Source organism: Miniopterus natalensis, chromosome 3 (assembly GCF_054644295.1).
Source record: "Miniopterus natalensis isolate mMinNat1 chromosome 3, mMinNat1.hap1, whole genome shotgun sequence".
Lineage (NCBI taxonomy): Eukaryota > Metazoa > Chordata > Mammalia > Chiroptera > Miniopteridae > Miniopterus > Miniopterus natalensis.
In genome coordinates, this window is record NC_142083.1 from 91,786,261 (window position 1) to 91,806,924 (window position 20,664).

Below are 20,664 nucleotides of genomic sequence, written 5' to 3' on the forward strand. Positions count from 1 at the left end.
CCGGTTAGACCCTTGATTTCATTCAGCCTGAGCTTGCTTTTGATAGCCTCTTCTCCCTTGTTAGAGAACTGATTTAATAAGCAAATCTGGCCCCTTTATGACTTAGGTTATCATTTCAAGAACATTTTGCATTTTCTAAGGGACTGTGTGAATGGGGACAGGGTTTGATACAAAGGAATGCATCTCTCAATGGTGCAACTTTAAGGTTCCCTGAATTATGCCTCACCCTTGTTTTAGGCACTTGCAGAGCCCTTGCTTTCCGGGCTCTTATTCTTTATTTCCAGGCCTGGATCAGTGACATTCGAGCAGGAACTACCCCATCTTATGGGAACCATATCAAATCCAGCTGCAGCTTGATCGCCTTCAACTCTGACCGTACAGGTATGGAGGTGGGCATGAGTGTGGAGATTCAGATATTGTTACGCAAATAGGGTGGGGCAGAAGGGCAGACTCATTGCAGGCTGGAGGATTGGAGGGGCCTCTCAGGGCTCAGAAGTCAGCACTATGTAGGGCCTTAGACCCCTACAAACTGCTCAACATGCAGTATTCAGATCAGTTTTGGTTAGAATGTGTATATATACTTTGTATAAACCACTGTTGGCTGTGGTCTTCAAGAGCATGGCCAGGAGGGTGGGAGGGAGCTATTGCCTTTGTTTTCCAATTGTTTTCATATGCTATAGCCACTCTTGTCTGGGAGCCTGGGGGTGGCTGGGGTCAATAGGAATACATACAAAGATTTGTAAAGCTCCTTGTATTAGTTGGGATTCTTTTGGTTGCCAGTGATAACTCAAACCTCAAACTGACTTAAGCAAAAATGATACCTTTTTGGCTTATATAACTAAGAAGTCTAGCTGTATCCAGAGGTTCACATATGCCATCAGCCCTGGCTCCCCTCTTGCCTCTCAGCTCTGTTGCCCTTGGGTGATGGCTTCTTTCTTTGGTAAAGCTGGGGAAAATGTCAGCTGCTGGCACCTTACCTCTTATGACCCCCAGCACCAGAAAGAGCCTCTTTCCCTAGTATTTTCTGTATCTTCAGTGTCACGGAAGGTTCTTATGTGGGGCAAGCAACTAACCCTGGGCCAATCACTGTCTAGAGGGATATGATCTTACGATTGGTAGAGGCTCTGTGAAGGTCCAAGGCTGAGCTTTTGGATCTTGTGTACCTTGGGAGTCCTAGGCTGGGAGGTAAATGGTCCCCATTAGGCTGGAAGTCAGAGCTTCTGTATTTATTTGGCAGGTGTGCTGGGCATTGTGCCTCTGGAAGGCAAAGGAGAGGACAAGAGACACGTGACCCACCTGTGCTGCCATTCTGGTGAGTGGGGGCTAAACCCGGGAAGTCTGGAACTTGCCCTCCTTCTCTGGAGCCAGGGATTCATACTCACCTGGTCTCACAGGCCTGTGGCTTTCCAAGTCCCTCCTGGTTTTTCACTGTTCCTTCTGACAGGTGAGGTCCATATTGGAAGGTTAAATCCTGGTAGAGAATTTGAGCCTGGGCAGAGAGGAGGGAGGCTAGGTACTCCAGGTTAAGCTGAAAGGAAGAGGGATATGCACCAACCTGCACCAGACTCCCTGATGCTGGCTCCCTGTTACTGCGGAGGATTCAACCCTATGTGGTTCTTAAACCTGCGTCCTTTCCTGGAGCCTAGGAGACCACCCCTTGCCACCAGGCCTCCTCCCCAGCCAGGCTCCTCAGTGCCCTCCAAAGAGGGTATGGACTGGGCTGCAGGGCCAGAGATGGACCCTCACAAAGAGCTTTTGTCTGCCATAGCTACTTCTGGGGACTCCCAACAACCTGCCTGGCAGCCTGCCCACTTTCAGGAAACAGTTTTTTTCCCTAGGGCGGTGCCTGGTTGCCTCCTCCTCTCGCAGTCCAGCTTTGGCAGCTGTGGACCCAGCCCCTCTGGCCTGTGTTCCTGGCTGTTTGTTGGGTCACCTTAGGTGAGAGAAAGGGGCTAACCTTTGGTCCCTGTTGTGGGTGTGCAGCTCAATGTAGGAATCATGATGATAGCAGTTATTAAAATAACAGTAATGAAGATTGATGAAGACCTCTCTATGTCCTTTTTTTTCTCTTGTCTAATCCTCTTTTAAAGTTTTTATAACTTTATCAAGATATCATTTACATATCAACATTACTGTTTTTGATGACTCTTATTAAAGTTTCAGGGTTGTGTATATCACCATGCAGTTTTAGAACATTTCCCCAGAAGATCCTTCATGCCCCTTTGCACTTAAACCATTTCCACCTCAGGCACTGCACCTCAGGCAACTGTTGATCTACTTTCTGCCTCTGCAGCTGGGGTCTGCAAGCTACTGGTTTGGCCAAATCTGGCCTGCTGCCTGTCTTTGTAAACTGTTGTTTTGGAACACTGCCAGTCCTCTTCATTGATGGCAAGTCTGTAGCTACTTTCTCCCAACAACTGCAGCCTTGAGCAGGGACCATATGGCCCTCAAACCCTGAAACATTTACTACCTTACCCTTTCCAGAAAATGTTTGCCAGCCTCTGCTCTATATACTGGCCTTTTCTGAACATTTCACATAAATGGAAAATACCTTGCATGGTCTTTTGAATTTGGCTTCTTTCACTTAGAATAATGCTCTGAGATCCACCTGTGCTGCAGCATATGTAAGAAGTCTGCTTTCTCATCTACTCTCACACCTTTGTGAAGTATATTTTAAAGTAACCCATTTTCAGCTAGGAAAACTGAGATTCAGATAAGTTAGGAACTTGCCAATGTTGGTACTGCTGCTGGCAGAGCCATAATTGGAACCTAGATGTATCTGACCCTGTGTTTTTAGGCACCATGCTGCTTGCTTTTAGATGCTTTTTACTCAAGGGGGAGTTGCCCCAAATTGGTGATGTTTGTGAGGTGGTGAGTGCCCTATGACTTGGGGACTCCAAACAGAAGCTGGACCAGCTTCTGTTGGCAGGTTGTAGCCTCACTGTAGCTCCAACTATTTAGCCTTTCCCTGCAGGAGCAACCTTTCTGGGAAGCTGCTGTGGGAGTAACTGAGCTCCACCTCCCTCAGAACCTGCCCTCAAGGCACCAGGTGCCAGTGGTGGTGGGCTAGGCTCTGGCTATTGCCCTGTCTTCAGGATGCCCACCCTTGGGGTGCCTTCTGTCTTGTCTCAGGGCCAAGTGGCCCTTCAGCCTAGCTTCCTAGGGTAGCAGAGGGCAGGGAGGCACCTAGAGGGCCTTTCTGCATGTCTAGGCTGTGGGGTCTGCTCCAATTTGGGAAAGGCAATGTGATGATTTGCTGAGAATGTAGGTTCTGAAGCCAGGCTGCCTGGCCTGGCCCTCAGCTTTGTCCTTTCTTAGCTGTGTAGCTCTGGGCAAGTGTCCTTGTCTTCCACTTGGGTGATGATGCCACAGTACCATCCTGGTGGGTCACTAAGGATTTGGTAAGATAAATGCACTTGAAGTACTCAGACTTCCAACATAGCCAGGCACTCAAATAGGCCACATTGCTACTTCTCATTCCTTCAGTGTGCCAGGCTGCCTACATTGGCTGCTGCTTTGGGCCTAGGGCCTGCCCTGTCCAGTGTGGAGCCCACAGGGTGCGGCAGCAGGGGTTTGTGGCTAGGAGTCCAGCCTGAGGCTGTCCCAAGGGGTACCTGTCCTCATACACCCCCTTCTCTTATCTCTGGCCAGGAGGAAAATGTAGTGCTTGGCCCTGTGGAGGGGCAGGCAGTAGGGTGGCCAGTCTGCTTTTTACTGTGGTGATGTAGGCCTGGCTGTCCTGCTCACATCCCCCTCAAAACCCAAGCCTTGGCCTCGTCTTTGCCCCCCAGCCTCATTTCCCCTCTGGGCTCTGGTTCACTCTGTACAGCCCCCTCCCCACCCACACCCCTACCCCTCCACCCACACCCCGAGCCAGGAAGTTCAAGTTTTTGGTCTCAAAGAACAGAAACCAACTTCAGCTTGCTTAACCCAAAATAAATTTATTGGGAGATTCTTGGGGAGCTTCCAGAACCAAAGGAGCAGCTGGATGGGTAGGTCTTAGGAGGGCCCTGGCATGGGAGCTGCCAGCTCCCTCTAAGCTGGCAACCCTGCACCCAGGCCAGTCCCTAAAGCACTGTATTGCTAGGCCTTCCTGTTCATGTTTAATTTTCTTAAGAGAAAATCTATTAGCTGGGGTGCAGATCAGGCACACTCCCTTGCTTGGACTAGTCATCCCTGGCTTCGGGGGAAGTAATGGGGCAGAAAACTCCTAGGTCGGGCGTGTTACAACCACTTTCTTCCCCTTCTGCCTGCCACCTCCTCCAGGGCCCACCATCCCCTCATCAAAGGTTTCCCTGCCCCTGATCTTGGGATTATCCCTGTGGGCACAGCTTGCTGTTCATTGTATCTGCACAGACCTGTGTGTCTCCCTGAAGAAGTGCTGAGGGCCAGTCGGCCTGAGTGGTTTGTGAATCCTTGGGGGCCAGCACTGTATTCATTTACATATTCTGGAGCCAAGCCTTGTGCTGGACTCTGGATTTTATTTTGTTTTTATTTTTTTTAATATATCTTTATTGATTTCAGAGAGAGGAAGGGAGAGGGAGACAGAGAGATAGAAACAGCAATGATGAGAGTCGTCATCGATTGGCTGCCTCCTGCATGCCCCCGACTGGGGATAGAGCCCGCAACCTGCACACATGCCCTGACTGGGAATTAAGCTGCGATCTCTTGGATCCTAGGTTGATGCTCAACTGCTGGGCCACGCCTGGCCAGGCTGGGCTCTGGATTTTAGGTGACTGCAGGTTCCTGGTAATCTGAGGAGGTTTTGTTTTGTTTTGTTTTTTAATAGAAATACCTTTTCTTTTTAATCAATTAATTAATTAATTAATTAAAATATGTCTTTATTGATTTCAGAGAGAGGAAGGGAAAGGGGGAGAGAGAGAAATAGAAACATCAATGATGAGAGAGTCATTGATCGGCTGCCTCCTGCATGCACCCTGACCGGGGATTGAACCCACAACCTGGCTATGAGCCCTGACCAGGAATCAAACCAGTGACCTTTCGGTGCATGGGATGACACTCAGCCACCTGAGCCACACCAGCCGGGGCAATCCGAGGAGTTTTTTGCCCTTTCTCCTGCTGACCTCTCCATTCCAGGTCTTTGGCCACCCTGTGTCCACAGGGCTCTTGGGAAAACGTGTTGTAGGCAGGCCTATGGCATTTGCCCATGGTTTGTAGAGGCGCCCTCCTTCTAGAACTTTGAGCTTTCTGCTGTGTGTACAGAGGTATCACCTCTGAAGCCCTGGGCTTTGATTCCCGGCCTTGGGAAAAGAGCATCTTGGGCTGGAAGCCGGATGTTTTGGCAGGTTCTTATTTGGCCTGAGTAATCTATTCCTCTCCCGCAGACCTGGTCACAGACTTGGACTTCTCTCCCTTTGATGACTTCCTCCTGGCCACGGGCTCAGCAGATAGAATGGTGAGTTAAGCCATTGGAAGAGCTTCTAAATGCCTCACCCACTCCTAGTTGGGGCCTTCTGAGCCCCTTGAGCCTCTGGGGCCCTGCTCCCTCCAAGTCCAGCCCCCCCCCCCACACTATACCTCAGCTCCTCCACAGACTTGCAGTACAGGGCTGGGCTAGCCCAGGCTTTCTTAGTTCCTTAACCCATACCAGCTCCCATATACTCCTGTGCACTTGCCAGAGCCCTGTCTGTGACCTGCTGTCCTGCTGCTTGATTGCCTGAGGACAGCAGGGCTGGGGTGGTATGGGAGGCCTGGAAGAGATGGATCAGAGCCCCTGGTTCCCCTGCTCCCATTTCCTCCCAGTCTTCAACTACACTAACAATCCTGAGCCAGGTCTCCCTCCTTTCCCCAACACACACACACAGCCTCGTTCCCAAGCATGATCCCTGGAGTTGGGGGCAGCCCCAGGCAAGGCAGGCTGGAGACAGTGAGACCCCTCCTTGTCCTGGGCTCACAGACTTCTCTTTCCCACAGATTAAGCTATGGCGCCTGCCAGCCCCTGGCCAGGCACTGCCCTCGGGGCCTGGGCTTCTGCTGGGCCCTGAGGACACCCAGGTGGAGGTCCTGCAATTCCACCCCACCGTGGATGGTATCCTGGTGAGCACGGCAGGCACGGCCGTGAAGGTCTGGGATGTAGCCAAGCAGCAGCCCCTAACAGGTATGGGCCATACAAGACATGTCACTCTCTGTGCAGCCTCCTCCTGGATAATGTTCCATTTCTTTGTTTATGTCATGAGTTATAAAGTAAGTATCAAGAACTTACTTCTACATAGTATAAAACCAAGTCTTAATTATGAATACCCCACCCTCTCCATTTCCCATAGCATCTGTTTTCATCTCACTTAGATGTTTTTTCTGCTTTTTCCTCCATATGTCTAAATAACTTCCTTTTTTTTCTTTAATCCTCACCTGAGGATTTTTTTCCATTGCTTTTCAGAGAGAGTGGAAGAGAGAGAAAAACATTGACTTGACAAAGACACATGGATTGGTTGCCTCCCAAATGCTCCCCAGCCAGGGCTGGGGATCAAGTCTGCAACCAAGGTATGTGCCCTTGGCCAGAATCAAACCCAGGACCCTTCAGTCCGCGGGCTGACTCTTTAATCACTGAGCCAAACCGGCTACTGCTAAATAACTTTCTTATACTGTTATTTCTTGAGTTGTATGTCATTTCAGTTTTGAAAAAAAAAAACTGTTGACTTCTGCCTGGGAGGTGAGGATTTTTTGCTCTCTCATAGCCCCAACCCATCCCTGCCTTGCCATGTGTTTCTTTCATTTTCCCAATATAGATTGTCCTAGTCTGTATGGGCTACTATAACAAAATCCCATAGACTGGGTGGTTTATAAACAATAGAAATTTATTTCTCACAGTTCTGGAGGCTAGAAGTTCAAGGTCAGGGTGCCATCCGATTTGGTGTCTAGTGAGAACCTGCTTCCTGATTTGTAGCCAGCTATCTTATTCCCTGTGTCTCCACATGGCGGAAGAGGCGAGGCAGCTCTCTGGGGCCCCTTTTATAAGAGTATAAATCCCATTCATGGGTGCTCCCCCCTCATGAGCTAATCACCTCCCAAGGGCCCCGCCTCCAGCTTTTATCACAGTGGGGGTTAGGTTTCAGCATGTGAAATTTGGAGGGAGTGGCACAGACATCCAGAGCATGCATAGATGATGACAACTTTGGGCCAGACTACTCAGTATTTGACTCGTTATGACCCAGCATTGCAAACCACACCTGAGCCCAGGTATTTTTTGTGGTAGTGTCACAGTCCTTTTTGCAGAGCCCTCCCTGACAAGGCTCAGCCCTAGCCAGGTAGTTTAGTTGGTTAGAGTGTCATCCCGATACACCAAGGTTGTAGATTCAATCCCATCCAGGGCACAAGAATCAGTCAATGAATGCATAAGTAAGTGGAACCACAAATTGATGTTTCTCTCTCTCCCTTCCTCTCTCTAAAGTCAATAAATTAGATACACACACACAAGGCTCTGAGAGTTAAAGAACAGACTGGCACCCCAGAGCTGTGCAGTGTCCCGGGTAGGCCAAGCTCATGTTGGGGCTGAGGCCAAGGGCCATTAGTAGCATAACTGGGTGTCTCAGGGGCTCCCTCCTGACAGCATCAGCCAGTGCCCACCATGGAGGCATCTTGTGCCTCAAGAGATGGAAAGTACAAGGTGCAGCCTGGCTGGCATGGCTCAGTGGTTGAGAGTCAACCTATGAACCAGGAGATCACAGTTCGATTTCCGGTCAGGGCAATTGCCCGGGTTGCAGGCTTGATCCCCAGTCGGAGGTGTGCAGGAGGCAACCAATGAATGACTCTCTCTCATCATTGATGTTTCTATCTCTTCCTCCCTCTGAAATCAATTTAAAAAAAAATCCTGATACTTTAAAAACAAACAGACGAAAAGAAGAAAATACAAGGTGCAGGATTTGCCTCCAAAGAGTTCCTGGCACAGTCAAGGAGACCAGCCTGACCCTTGAAACAGAGGTGAAGGTCACCAGACAGATGTCATTAGGGAGTCACCCTGGCTATATCTTGTGCCCAGCACGGTGCTGAGGGCTTCATGACTCCTCAGCACAGCACAACAGTTCTGTTGTGGTGGGGTGAGGAGCAGGGAGCCTTGGAAGGTTTTAGAGTAGGGGCATGGCCTGATAATGGTAGAGCTGAGGAAGGAGCCCCTGGATATAGTACAGCATATCTGGGAAGAGCTGCTGCCCTTGATTCTCTCACCTGAGAAGGGACCCTGGTGGCTGCTGCCTTTGCCCCAGGAGTTACCCCCAACTATGCCCACCTGCTTCCCTGTGTTCTCATTGCCCAGGGTAGGGTGTGGGTACCCTGGTGCCCCTCTTAACCTTGGCTGCTTCTCTGCAGAGCTGGCAGCCCACAGGGACCTGGTGCAGGGTGCTGTCTGGAGCTGGGATGGAGCCCTGGTGAGCACAATATGCAAGGTAAGCAGGTGGACAGTGAGGCTCAAGTAAGTGCCTTTGGGGGGCCTGAGGCATGCCCCGCTCTTCTCAGGGCTATGGTGTCGTGGGCACACATTCTACACTATATCTATCAGGCCTGAGCGGTATTTATGGGGCAGAAGAGCACCAAGGATAGGCCTTCTCGAACCCCTCCCCCACATCAGATGGCCTCCCACTTTCTGGCTCACACCTGCATCTGCAAACCCCTACCCTACCTTGCTTGGTACCAGGGCCTGGGGTCCCTATCAGATAAGGGCCCAAGTAAAGCCCCCGCTGGCCCTGCTGGGCTCTGGTTTGAGCCATCTGGCTCCTGTCACAAACTTTAGGCAGCCTCACCTGCCTGCCTCTCTGATTTGTCCAAACTTTTAGGAGGATCTAGACTCAGGACACCATGTCAACCCTCATACTCAGTCAGCAGACCTCATGGTCCTCGCTGACACCAGGCCCGGTGCTCACCCAGTCCCATGAGGTGGGCAGCCAATGTGCGTTGGGATCATACAGATGAAACAATAATTAACCTGTGAAATGGGATCTGAGAGAGAGACATGAAGTGCTTTGAGCTGGTCAACAGAGCTGGGAAGGCTTGGCCTGAAGGAAAGGTTAATGGCATAGGACAGAGAGAGGTGCTAGAAGCTGCAGGTTTGGGTGCAGGGGCCAGGCAGGACTGGGTGCAGAGAGCAGAGTCGAGTGCATAAGGGTTGTGCTTGTTACTGGAGAAGCAACTGGAAAACACTGTAATATTTAAAGCCAGAGGGATGGGCTGTGGTGTGAAGTGAGCAGATTTGCATTTTGAAAGCGGCCTTGTGGACAGAGCATTGCAGGGGGCCCATAACAAAAGTGAAGATGCTACAACTTCTGGGGGAGAAGAGGAGTGTCCTCAACCATAGGTGGTACAGAGGGAAAGACTTGGGGATGAGCTGCGGGTTGGTGTGGGCCGGATGTGAGGAGTGGGGGGTTGTGAGGCTGGCTCCTGGGTTATAGGCTGGAGGAGAAACCTGGCACTGAGATTGGGCACTCCCAGGTATTGGTTGTAGGCCTTTTGGGTTTGAGGTACCTGAGACATCCAAGTGGAGGTATCATTTGAGTCCATGGACTGGGGCTCTGGGCAGCAAGCTGAGCTGAAGATGGGAGGGTAGGCACTATCTGTGTTTATGTGGTAAGAGTCTGTAAAGAGGCGAAGGACACACACCTGTTGGATTTGGGGACGTGGGTGGCCTTCAGGACCTTTTGGGGTATACTGTGCCCTGAAGCTGCATGTGAAGAGTGGGGGGAAGGCGAGAAAAAGCCTGCAAGGGCTCTTCTGGGAAGTTTGGCCCAGAGAGGGAATGGGGGACAGGAGCTGGTTGGGAGGGGGAGGGGGAGGGGGTGAGAACACCTCTGAAGGAGAATAGGCCGTGTCTGCATACTTGGTGGGATCTATTTCCAACTCTATTTTTTTCCCACCTTGGCCCCATTTCCTAGTCTTTTTTTTTTTTTTTTAATTTTTTTAAAAATTGAATTTATTTGGAGTGACATTGGTTAATAAAATTATATAGGTTTCAGGTGTACAATTCTATAATACATCATTTGTATATTGTAGTGTGTGTTCACCACCCCACGTCATGCCCCCTTCCATCACCCTCTATCCCTGCTTTACCCTCTTCTACCTCCCCCACCCCCTTTCCCTCTGGTAAACACCATGCTGTTGTCTGTATCTGTGAGAGTTTTTGTTGTTTGGATTTTTTTGCCTAATCCCTTCACCTTTTTCACCCAGCTTCCCTACCCTCCTTCCCTCTGACAGCTGTCAGTCTGTTCTCTGTATCTATGAGTCTGATTCTATCTTATTTCTTATTTGTTTGTTCATTAGATTCCACATATAAGTGAAATCATATGGTACTTGTCTTTCTCTGACTGGCTTATTTCACTTACCCATTTCCTAGTCTTTATGAACTCCCCCCCCCCCCCATTTGGCTCATTAAACAGTGGGTTTCAGACATTGGCTGCTGTTTCAGGACAAGGTGGTCATGTGGCTGTTGCTTAGGGTAAAGGCTGGTAAGCATGACTTCCAAGGAACAGTGAGGTCTGGACTGGTCCTTAGGTATGAGCTCTCACTGAGGAGGGGACAGGCATCTCAGGTGGGGGGAACAACCTGTCAGAGTCCTGCATTTAGGCTCTGAACTCCCCCTCCAATGAGATACCCTCTCTGCCCTGCTTATCCTTGGCATGTGTGAGAGAGACAGGCACTGAGTGATAGGGAGGAAGCTGTGAGATGCTTCCCACCAAAACCTCCCACCACTTAGCACCATCTCCCTGCTGGTGAGGAAACCTCCCTAGTGCCCGGCCTGACTCCCATCCTGCCTTGGAGCAGCTGTTCCTCCAGGGCCTGAGATTCCCCTGAAAGGCGTGGACCCAACTCCACCTAAGCTTCTCCAGGCAGCCACTAGGGGGTGCGCTGGCCTCATGGATAGCCAGGCTCCCGCTAAGCTCCCACTCTGTGCCTGTGAGCCCAGCAGGGACATGCCATCCCTCACAGCTTATGCCACCCCCTCTGTCTGGGCCTGTAGGCCCCCATTAGCACCAGACCAGTCTCCAGTACCCAATCTGAGCACTGTTTAGATGGCCCAACTGTCTTTAGGAACTGCTCATGTGCCGAGACTGTTACTGACTCGTGGAAGGTGCTGCCATCATCCTACCAAGGGTTCTGGGCTTGTCCAGGTAACAGAGCACCTGAATGGTGGAGTTGGTGTTTGAATTCAGGCCACTGGCTCTCCACAATGGCTCTGCCACTCAGGTGTGAGTTGCCCTTGCTGACAGGAGGGGGTCTCTCTTACCCAGCATCTCTGTCTCTCCCTCTCCTTTATCTCTCACTTCCCTGTCTCTGTCCCTTGTTGTCTTCCACTGTCTATAGTTGTCCCCTCTCTGTTCCTCTGTCCCCTTCTATTGTTTTCTCTCTGTGTCCCCTTTCTGCCTCTCTGTGTTTCTTGTCTCTCTCTGCCTCTCTCTGTCCTCTCTCCCTCTCTCTGTTCTTTCTGCCAATCTCTGTCCCTTGCTGTCCTTGGTTGCCTGATCTCCATCTCTAAATTGAATCCTGTGCAGTGGAGTGGTGCTTTAGAGCTAATCCTGGACTGTGCCTGGTGTCTGCCTGACACATAGCAAGTGCTCACTAAACTGTAGTGGGGAAAGCTTTGCCAGGAGTGACCCAAGAACCCTGGGAACCTGCTGAGGTGTGTCAGGAAAGCCTGGGACAGGTCTGCCAAGGGAAGTCTGGCTTTCCAGGCCATCTCTGGACTGGCCCCTCCCTCGTCCAGCTTTGTGCTTCCCCACTGCCCCTCTATTCCTGCCACCCACTTTTCTGACATGGCTATCTCTTCCCCTCCACATCACATGCTAACAAGCTCATGCCTCCACATCTTTGCTCATGCTTTTCTACCTCTTCAAATGCCTTTCTCTTCCCAATGCAAGTTCTACTTGTCCTTTGAGATTTAACTTAGGTCTAGGTTCCTCCCTGAAGTTTCCCGTGACCACCTGAGGTGCCTCAGAGTCCAGAACTCAGTGAGGACCATTTGCTCTCTCTGCATCCCAGGCACCCAGGCAGTGGTGATCAAGAAACATTGAGCAGATAGTACTAAAAGTTCCCATATCCCCTCTTCCCCTTCCCATTCTTGCATTGATGTGGTGCATTTGTTACAATTAAACCAACATTGCTACATTATTATTAAAGCCCATAGGGTTCATCTTTGATGTGCGTTCTGTGGGTTTTGACAAATGCATAGTGTCAGTACTCACTATTACAGCATCATACAGAATAATTTTATCACCCTAAAAGTGCCCCATGCTTCACCTATTCATCCCTCCTTCCCTGTCCCCAAACCACTGGCAACCACTGATCTTTTTGCTGTCTCTGTAAGTTTTATCTTTTCCCAAATACCGTATAGTTGAAGTCATACAATGTATAGCCTTTCACATTGGCTTCTTTCACTTAGTAATATGCATTTTTGGTTCCTTCATGTCTTTTTGTGGACTGATAGCTATTTTTTTTAATTGTGGTAAAAACACATATCATAAAACCATCTTTAAGTATACGGTTCAGTAATGTTAAGTATATTTACATTGTTGTGAAACATCTCCAGAACTTTTTCATCTGTAGAACTGAAACTCGACACCCATGAAACAACTTTCCTTTGCCCCCTCCCCCAGTCCCTGACAACCACCATTCTACTATCTCTATGAATTTGACTACTTTAGATACTGCATATGAGTGGAATCATACAGTATTTGTCTTTTTGTGACTGGTTTACTTCATTTAGCATGATGTCCTCAAAGTCCATTCATTCGTGTAGCATGTGACAGGATTTCCTTCCTTTTTGCGACTGAATAATATTCCATTGTACATATATACCACATTTTGTTTCTCCATCCATCCACAATAGACACTTGAGTTGCTTCCATGTTTTAGCTACTGTGTGCTTTGAACATGGGTGTGCAGAGATATCTATTTATGTCCTTGTTTCCAATTCTTTTTGGTATATACTCTGAAGTGGAATTGCTGGATCATATGGTAATTCTATTTTTAATTTTTTGAGGAAGTACCACGCTATTTTCCTAGTGGCTTTACTATTTGACATTCCCACCAACAGTACCCAAGAGTTCCAATTTATCCACATTCCCACCAACACTTGTTATTTCTGGATTTTTTATAGTAGTCATCCTAATGGGTGTGAGAAAATACTTCATTGTGGTGTTGATATGCATTCCTCTGAAGATTAGTGATGTTGAATATATTTTCATATGCTTCTTGGTCACTTGTATATCTTTGGAGAAATGTCTATTTAAATTCTTCACTTATCATTATTATTTTTTTTTTTAATATATCTTTATTGATTTCAGAGAGAGGAAGGGAGAAGGAGAGTGAGTTGAAACATCAATGATGATAGAGTCGCCATTGATCGGCTGCCTCCTGCATGCCCCCAACTGGGGATCGAGCCCACAACCCAGGCGTGTGCTCTGGCCAGGAATCAAACCACGATCTCCTGGATCCTAGGTCAGCGCTCAACAGCTGAGCCAGGCCCGGCAGGGCCTTCACTTATTTTTTAATTGGGTTACTTGACTTTTTGTTCTGGAGTTGTATGAGTTCTTTATATATTCTAGATGTTAATCCCTTATACATGATTTGCAAATGTTTTCTTTCAGTCCATAGGTTGTCTTTTTACTCTGTTGATTGTGTTCTTTGATTAACAAAAGTTAAGCTTGATGTAGTCCCATTTGTCTATTTTTGCTTTTGTTCCCTGTACATTGGTGTTATATCTAAGAAGTCATTACCATGTCCAACGTCATGAAGCTTTTCCCCTATGTTTTCTTCTAGGAGTTTTATGGTTTGGGGTCTTAGCTATTTCTTTTTATCACTGAATAATATTCCATTGTGTGAATGTAGCACAGTGTATTTATTCACTTACTGGGGGGACATCTTGGTTGCTTTCAGTTTTTTGCAGTTATGATTTAATTGCTGTAAACATTTATGTGGACTTAAGTTTTAATTCATCTGAATAAATACTTTAAGAGCACAATTGCTGGATCATATGGTAAGAATATTTTTTGCTTTGTAAGAAACTGCCAAACTATCTTCCAAAGTGGCTGTATAATTTTGCATTCCCATCAGCAGTGAATGAGAGTTCCTGTTGCTCCACATCCTCGTTAGCATTTGGTGTCTTCATTTTTTTGGATTTTAGCTATTCTAGTAGGTGTGTACTGGTTGTTGTGTACATTGTTGTTTAAATTTACAGTTCTCTAATGAGATTTGGTATTAAGCATTTTTTCACATGTTCATTTTTCATCAGTGTATCTTTTTAGTGAGGGTCTATTCAAATCTTTGCCTTTTTTTAATTGGGTTTGCTTGTTTTCTTATTTTTGAGTTTTAAGTGGGGTTTTTTGTATATTTTGGATACAAGTCCTTTCTCAGATACGTGCTTTGCAAATATTTTCTCCCAGTCTGTGGCTTGTCTTTTCCTTTTCTTAATATCTTTTTCAGAACAGAAGTTTTTAATTTTAATCAAGTCCAACTTACTAATTTTTCTTTCATAGATCATACTTTTGGTGTTGTATCTAAATAGTCATTGCCAAACGCAAGGTCACCTAGATTTCCTCCTACATTATCTTCTAGACGTTTTATAGGTTTGCTTTTTACAGTTAGGTATGTGATCCATTTTGAGTTAATTTTTATGAAAGGGGTAAAGTCTAGGTCTAGATTTATTTTTTTGCGTGTGGATTTCCAATTGTTCTTGTACTATTTGTTGAAAAGACTATCTTTTCCTCATTGTATTGCCTTTGCTCCTTTCTCAAAGATCAGTTGGCTATGGGGGGGTCTATTTCTGGGCTTTCTATTCTACTCCTTCAATCTGTTCATCTGTTCTTATGCCAGTACCACATTGTCTTGATTACTGTTCCTTTAGAGCAAATTCAGGTAATGTCAGTTTTCTGACTTTGTTCTCCTTTCATATTGAGTCAACTACTGTGAGTCTTTTGTCCATATAAACTTTAGAATCAGTTTGTCAATGTCTACAATATAACTTGCTGGAGTTTTCATTGGGAATGCATCGAATCTATATTTAAGTTGGGAAGAACTGACATCTTGATAATATTGAGTCTTCCTGTCCATGAATGTGGAGTCCCTCTCTCTTCGTTTATTTAGTTCTTTGATTTCTTTCATGAGGGTTTTACTGTATTCCTCATATTGATCCTGTACATATTTTGTTAGGTTGATAGCTAAGTATTTTTATATTTTTGGTGCTGTTGTAAGTGGTATTGTGTTTTTAATTCCAAATTCCAGTTGTTCGTTGCGGGTGCAGTTTTTCAAAATATGAAAGTATGAATCCATGATGATTGAAACAAAGTGGAGTCATTCTAGGGTATAAAAAGGAAAAGCTAATCAACCCCCACATCCCCGGCCCTGGTTCCCATCTTTAACACATGGCTTGTACTGATCACCATCTTTCTCCTTGCTCAGCAGACTTGCAAAACCTATAAAAACCTGGTTAGACAAATAGGGGTTTTTGTTTATTTCTACCACAGTAGGATTGCGCCATGCCATGCGATTCTGCGTCCACCTTTTAGTACTTAAGAATTTATCGTGGCTGCCCCAGCCAGGTGGCTCAGTTGGTTGGAGCACTGTCCCATTCACCAAAAAGGCCGCGGGCTAGATTCCCTATCAGGGCACATATCTATGTGCAGGTTCAATCCCTGGTCAAGGGCGCATACCAGAGGCAGCCAATCAATGTTTCTCTCTCACATCAGTGTTTCTCTCTCTCTTGTTTTTTCTCCCTCACTCCCTTTCTCTCTCAAATCAGTTAAAAAAAAAGAATTTATCATGGCCAAGCCTGCAAATAGTGGATGCAGATTCGGCACCCCCTCTCTCCCATTTCTTTCTTTCTTTTCTTAAATATATGTTTTTATTGATTTCAGAGAGAAGAAGGGAGAGGGAAAGAGAGATAGAAACATCAATGGTGAGAGAGTCATTGATTGGCTGCCTCCTGCATGCCCCCAACTGGGGATCGAGCCCGCAACCCGGGCACATGCCCTGTCCAGGAATTGAACCTTGATCTCCTGGATCCTAGGTTGATGCTCAACTGCTGAGCCATGCCTGGCTGGCTTTGTTTGTTTTTTAATGTGTTTATTCCATGATCAGTACAGACCAAATGCATAGTTACTGTATTAAAGTCAAACCAGTCACGGACTCCAGAGTATGGCCAACACTGAGGTAGCAGTCTTGTGGTGTAGAGTGGGTTCTCATGGCACACGTAACCTCACTAAGGTCTCCAATTATAAAACTTAAAAAAAAGTGGGAGAAGTGGCAACTGTCTGGGAGGATGGGCATCAGGTGGGTGCCAGGCTAGGAGCCTCTGCCTCAGTCTAGCCCTGGCACTGCCTTGTGTGACACCAAATTTTTTAGGTATAGAAATGATGTTGTCCTGTGAGCCCGTTTGGCCTAGGCCAAGCACAGGGCTGGACACATGTTTAGCAGCTGATGGCCTAGAGTTTGATTCTGGGTTTCAGTTTCTCCATCTGTGAAGGGGTCATGGTGATAGCACTGCCTCATGATGTGGTTGTAAAGTTGGGGAGAGATCCTGTGTGTAACATGCCTGGTACTTAGGAAGTGTGAAATCTTTTCAGTGGCTTCTCTATTGTGAGTGACTGAGGCAGGAAAAGGAGCCTGCCCCCTGTGATGAGAAGAAGGAACAAGTCTGGGGAAGGGTCTCCTGGTGCTGGGTACCAGCCCTGTGTACTGGGGGTAGGACCCTCAGAGCCTGGGATATAGGAGACAGGCTGCCCCCCAGTTACCCAGCCCACCTTAATTGTGCTCTTATTGCCTCCTCTTTGCTTTTCCAGGACAAGCAGCTGAGGATCTTTGACCCCAGAGCAAAGCCTGAGGCCTCCCAGGTGAGTTGTGTGGGCAGCAGGGCTCTGTTGAGGTCCCAGTGGCTCCAACAGGTGCAGGCAGGGGCAGGCTTAGCCTCCTGGCAGACAGATTCCGCCACACCCCATATCCCTGGCCAGGCCCAGCGGGTGTGTGTGGGTCACCTAAGAGGTGGGCTCCAGCTCTTTCCGAGAAGCATATTCTGGGTCCTGGGAGGTTCTGGCTTTGATCTCAGGGTGGGGCACAGCTAGACTGCCCACGGGCCTTCACTGGAGGCGTCCTGTGGCTTCAGGATGCTAATTTGAGATTCCAGCTTCCTCTCCTTTAAGACCCTCATCTCCACCCACCCTTCCTGGCATGGTCAGCAGAGGCTAGCCACAGAGGAACCAAAAGACACAGGAAAAAGGAACCTGCCTTCTGCACCCCTCCAGTCTCATAGTTGGCAAACCCTTAGTCTTTGCCCAGGGTCTGTGGGCTGTGCTGGGGGCCTGCCAGATCTGTGGTGCACAGCAGTGAGTGTGTTTGGTTTTGTCTGTGGTTGTTCACGGGGTGTGTGTGGCCTTATGAGTTCTGAGTGGGAAGGCTGGGTCCTAGGTTCATGTTATAGGCAGTGAGCCACTTGGGAGTCATTCCTTCATTCTACAGCAGCTTGGTGCCAGGCATAGAATGTTCTGTGGTGAATGAGACAGACACACGAGGTACTTGCTGAGGGGCTACTCTTGTTGAAGCAGTTTAATGCTTCCCTGAGGAAATAGCTCGGAGCTGAGGACTGAGTGGTACAAATGGACACACATAGCCAGCCAGAAGTGGGACCAGCTTGTTCCAGGAGTGAGGGCCATGGTGAAAGGCCTGTCACCTTTGCTGTGGGAAGCACCAGAGTTTTAAGAAGAAATGAGTGGGTTTACATTTTAAAAAATATTTTGAAAAAAGAGATGAGTGGATTTATATTTTAAAAAAGATTTTTCTAGAAGCTGAGGAGCCTTCTCCCAAGGAAGGTAAAGTTCAGGGCCCTACTGCCAACTCAGGGAGGACCTCCCCAGTGAAGCCCAGTCCCATCACAGACACCCTGGTCTCCATTTCTAGAACTTGTTTCCCCACCTGGGGTCAAGGGTAACCCACCAGTTTAAACCCAACTAGCAGTAGTTAGGAGCCCTTTCACACCCCCCACACACATCCCCTCATAGGTGTGCCCACACAATCCCCCTCACATAGCCGATTGCAGCTTTTTGCCCAAGATAGTCCAGTCAGTTCCACTTCTGGCTGGCTGAAGACCAAAGGGAGGCCCTGTTCTGACAGGTGATCCAAGCTGGGCAGAAGTGGCTTCAGCACTCCCTTCTGCCAGGCTGTCTTCCTATGGCTGGTGGGGATAGCTGAATCTGAGCCTTAGGGCAGTGTGGGTGTGAGCAGTGAGCTTCACTGTAGCTTTCTGTGGCTAGTCTCCAAGCCTTTGCCTGGAAAGGGGGTCCCAGGCTTAGCTTGAAGGAGGGAGATTGAAGCCCTGTCCCCTCAGCTTTCTCAGGTCACCCTCTCCTACCCAAGGTCTCGGGGCACGGTGTGTGGCACCCTCATCCATAGCCTGACTGGGCATTTTTGGCTCCCTGGCCTGGATGTCTCCTCCCTGTCCCTCCTCCTCCACTTCCTCCTCCTCCACATCTCCTTCTATCCTCCAGTAAGGAGGGGATGGTAATGGTGCTGAGGTAGAGAAGCAGTGGCTGTCGTCCAAGGGGCTTCAAGTTCCTAGAAGAGGAAGGGAGAAGATCTGGTTTTGGAGGGAGCCCCCCTATAGGGGCTTCTCGGTGAGGAGACCTGGGAAGAGCGTGGGCGGCTCCCACCCCCTCCCTGCTGCTGGGACAGTGCCTGTGCTGGTGTGGGGGCAGTGGTCCTGGAATGCTGCCTGTGACGGCCCTGCCCCCCTACTTCCGCCCAGGGCATCTGGCCCACACCTGGCTTCTATTAGGAAAACCGCTGCTGGCGGCCAGGGTTGGTGTGAGCCAAGGGGCCAGCTCCAGGGATAGGCCTTCTGGGAGCACCTTCTCCTAAGATCCTCCTTTCCCACTAGAGGGGAACGTTGTTGGGGATGGGGAAGAGTGTCAAGGAAGGAAGTGTTGCCTTTGATCCAACCTCTGCCCTCCCTGCTCCAGTGGCTGTCCCCATAGCCTGGAGGGGAGGCCTGGGGAGTCCTCCCTCTGCTGCCTTTTTTGGACCCTGTCTCTGGCTCAGAGCAGGGGACGCTTGGGCAGCTCCCCCCATTCACACCCCCTACTTGGTCTTTAGATTTCATTTATATATGATCATTTATTAAGTCCTAGGCCCTTGGCATGAACCACCTCTTTCCACCCTCATGACTGACTTATAAAGTCTGCCCTTTGATCATTTCTGCCCCAGGGTCACACAGCTGAAAGCAGGGGCAGGCTTGGTCTGGGAGCCCCTGGGCCCCTCTGCTGTCCCTTTCCTGTGCCAGAGCCCAGGTGGAAGTGTCCGAAACCATGGGTGTGCCACGGGAAGTAGTGGCCCACAGCTGAGGGGGTGTCCAGGGAGTAGTGAGGCTTTAGTACCCTGTCAGGGGCAGGAGGGGGACTGGGACAAGCCCTTTGATTAGTGGTGTGAGCGGGTAGACCTGTCCCTTCTGAGCACCCCAGTGTTGGACAGGCCTGAAGGGGTGTGCATCTGGAGCCCAGCACTGAGCATAGCTGAGGAGGAGCATGGGTAGATGGGTTGGATATCTTACCACTAGAGAAGGTCCCCTCACCTTAAGAGGGAGCCCAGGTCAGCTCCTCCAGCTACCTTGCCCCATACAGGAAATGTTGCTGGGGCAACAGAGAGGAGGTATTTGGCTGCACTGCAGCCAGAATGGTATGCACTTGTTCCTGGTGCCCCTCTACTGGGCAGGTACTGCCTGATCTCAGCCCCTCCTGTTCTCTTATGGAGATAGGTGTGGGGGATCTGGGGAGCTTCTCCATGAGCAGGATGCCCTGCTGACTGTTTGGACAAAGGCTGTCCCCTGTGAGAGGGAATCCCCCAAGGCCTGGCCTGCAGGCTTGGGATTACCACCAGTGGCTTCTCCTTGGGCCTCCTTTGACAGGGCTGGGGCTTGGGTTAGCAGGATGCCTGAGTCGCAGCTGCAGCCTCCTTGCTGCCTCAGGAGAATGAGAGAGAGAGAATGAGAATCTGGGGATCTGGAAAGAGGGCTCCTTTTCCCTGGGTTCCACTGAGGTCCAAGAAGAACAACTTGTAATTTTTTTTTTAATATGTCTTTATTGATTTCAGAGAGAGGAGGGAAGAAGGAGAGGGAGAGGGAGAGGGAGAGATAGAAACATCAATAATGAGAGAGTCATTGATCGGCTGCCTCCTGCATGCCCCTGACTAGGGATTGAGCCCGCAACCTGGGCATGTGCCCTGACTGGGAATCAAACCCTGATCGCCTGGATCTTAGGTCGACGCTCAACAGCTGAGTCACACCCAGCCATGCAAGAACTTATTTTTTTTTTAAATATATCTTTATTGATTTCAGAGAGAGGAAAGGAGAGGGAGAGAGAGATAGAAACATCAATGATGAGAGAGTCATTGGTGGGCTGCCTCCTGCATGCCCCCGACTGGGGATCGAGTTCGCAACCTGGGCATGTCTCCTGACCGGGAATCAAACCATGATCACCTGGATCCTAGGTCGACGCTCAACCACTGAGCCACACCCAGCCAGGCAGAACTTGTTATTTTTGAATATAAAAGTCACACCAGTGATCTAGAGATAGAGGAGAGGGGAGGGAGTCAGTGGTCATCCCTTCCCCATCCATGAGGCTTCCCATGGCCCCTGGGAAGACTGAACTGGGCATGCCCACAGCGGACACACTAGGCTCAGCCTAA

The 20,664-nt window shown here is 48.8% G+C and overlaps 1 protein-coding gene across 1 annotated transcript in view; it reads left to right on the plus strand.

The window, feature by feature from the left end:
• CORO7 (coronin 7) overlaps nt 1-20,664 on the plus strand; it is a 69,810-nt gene that overhangs the window by 2,134 nt on the left and 47,012 nt on the right. Inside the window, exons 2-7 of the mRNA XM_087815674.1 lie at nt 285-381; nt 1,238-1,312; nt 5,346-5,416; nt 5,935-6,118; nt 8,323-8,399; nt 16,776-16,826. Coding sequence (XP_087671800.1) covers nt 285-381; nt 1,238-1,312; nt 5,346-5,416; nt 5,935-6,118; nt 8,323-8,399; nt 16,776-16,826 — 555 coding nt within the window. The remainder of the gene's footprint in view (nt 1-284; nt 382-1,237; nt 1,313-5,345; nt 5,417-5,934; nt 6,119-8,322; nt 8,400-16,775; nt 16,827-20,664) is intronic.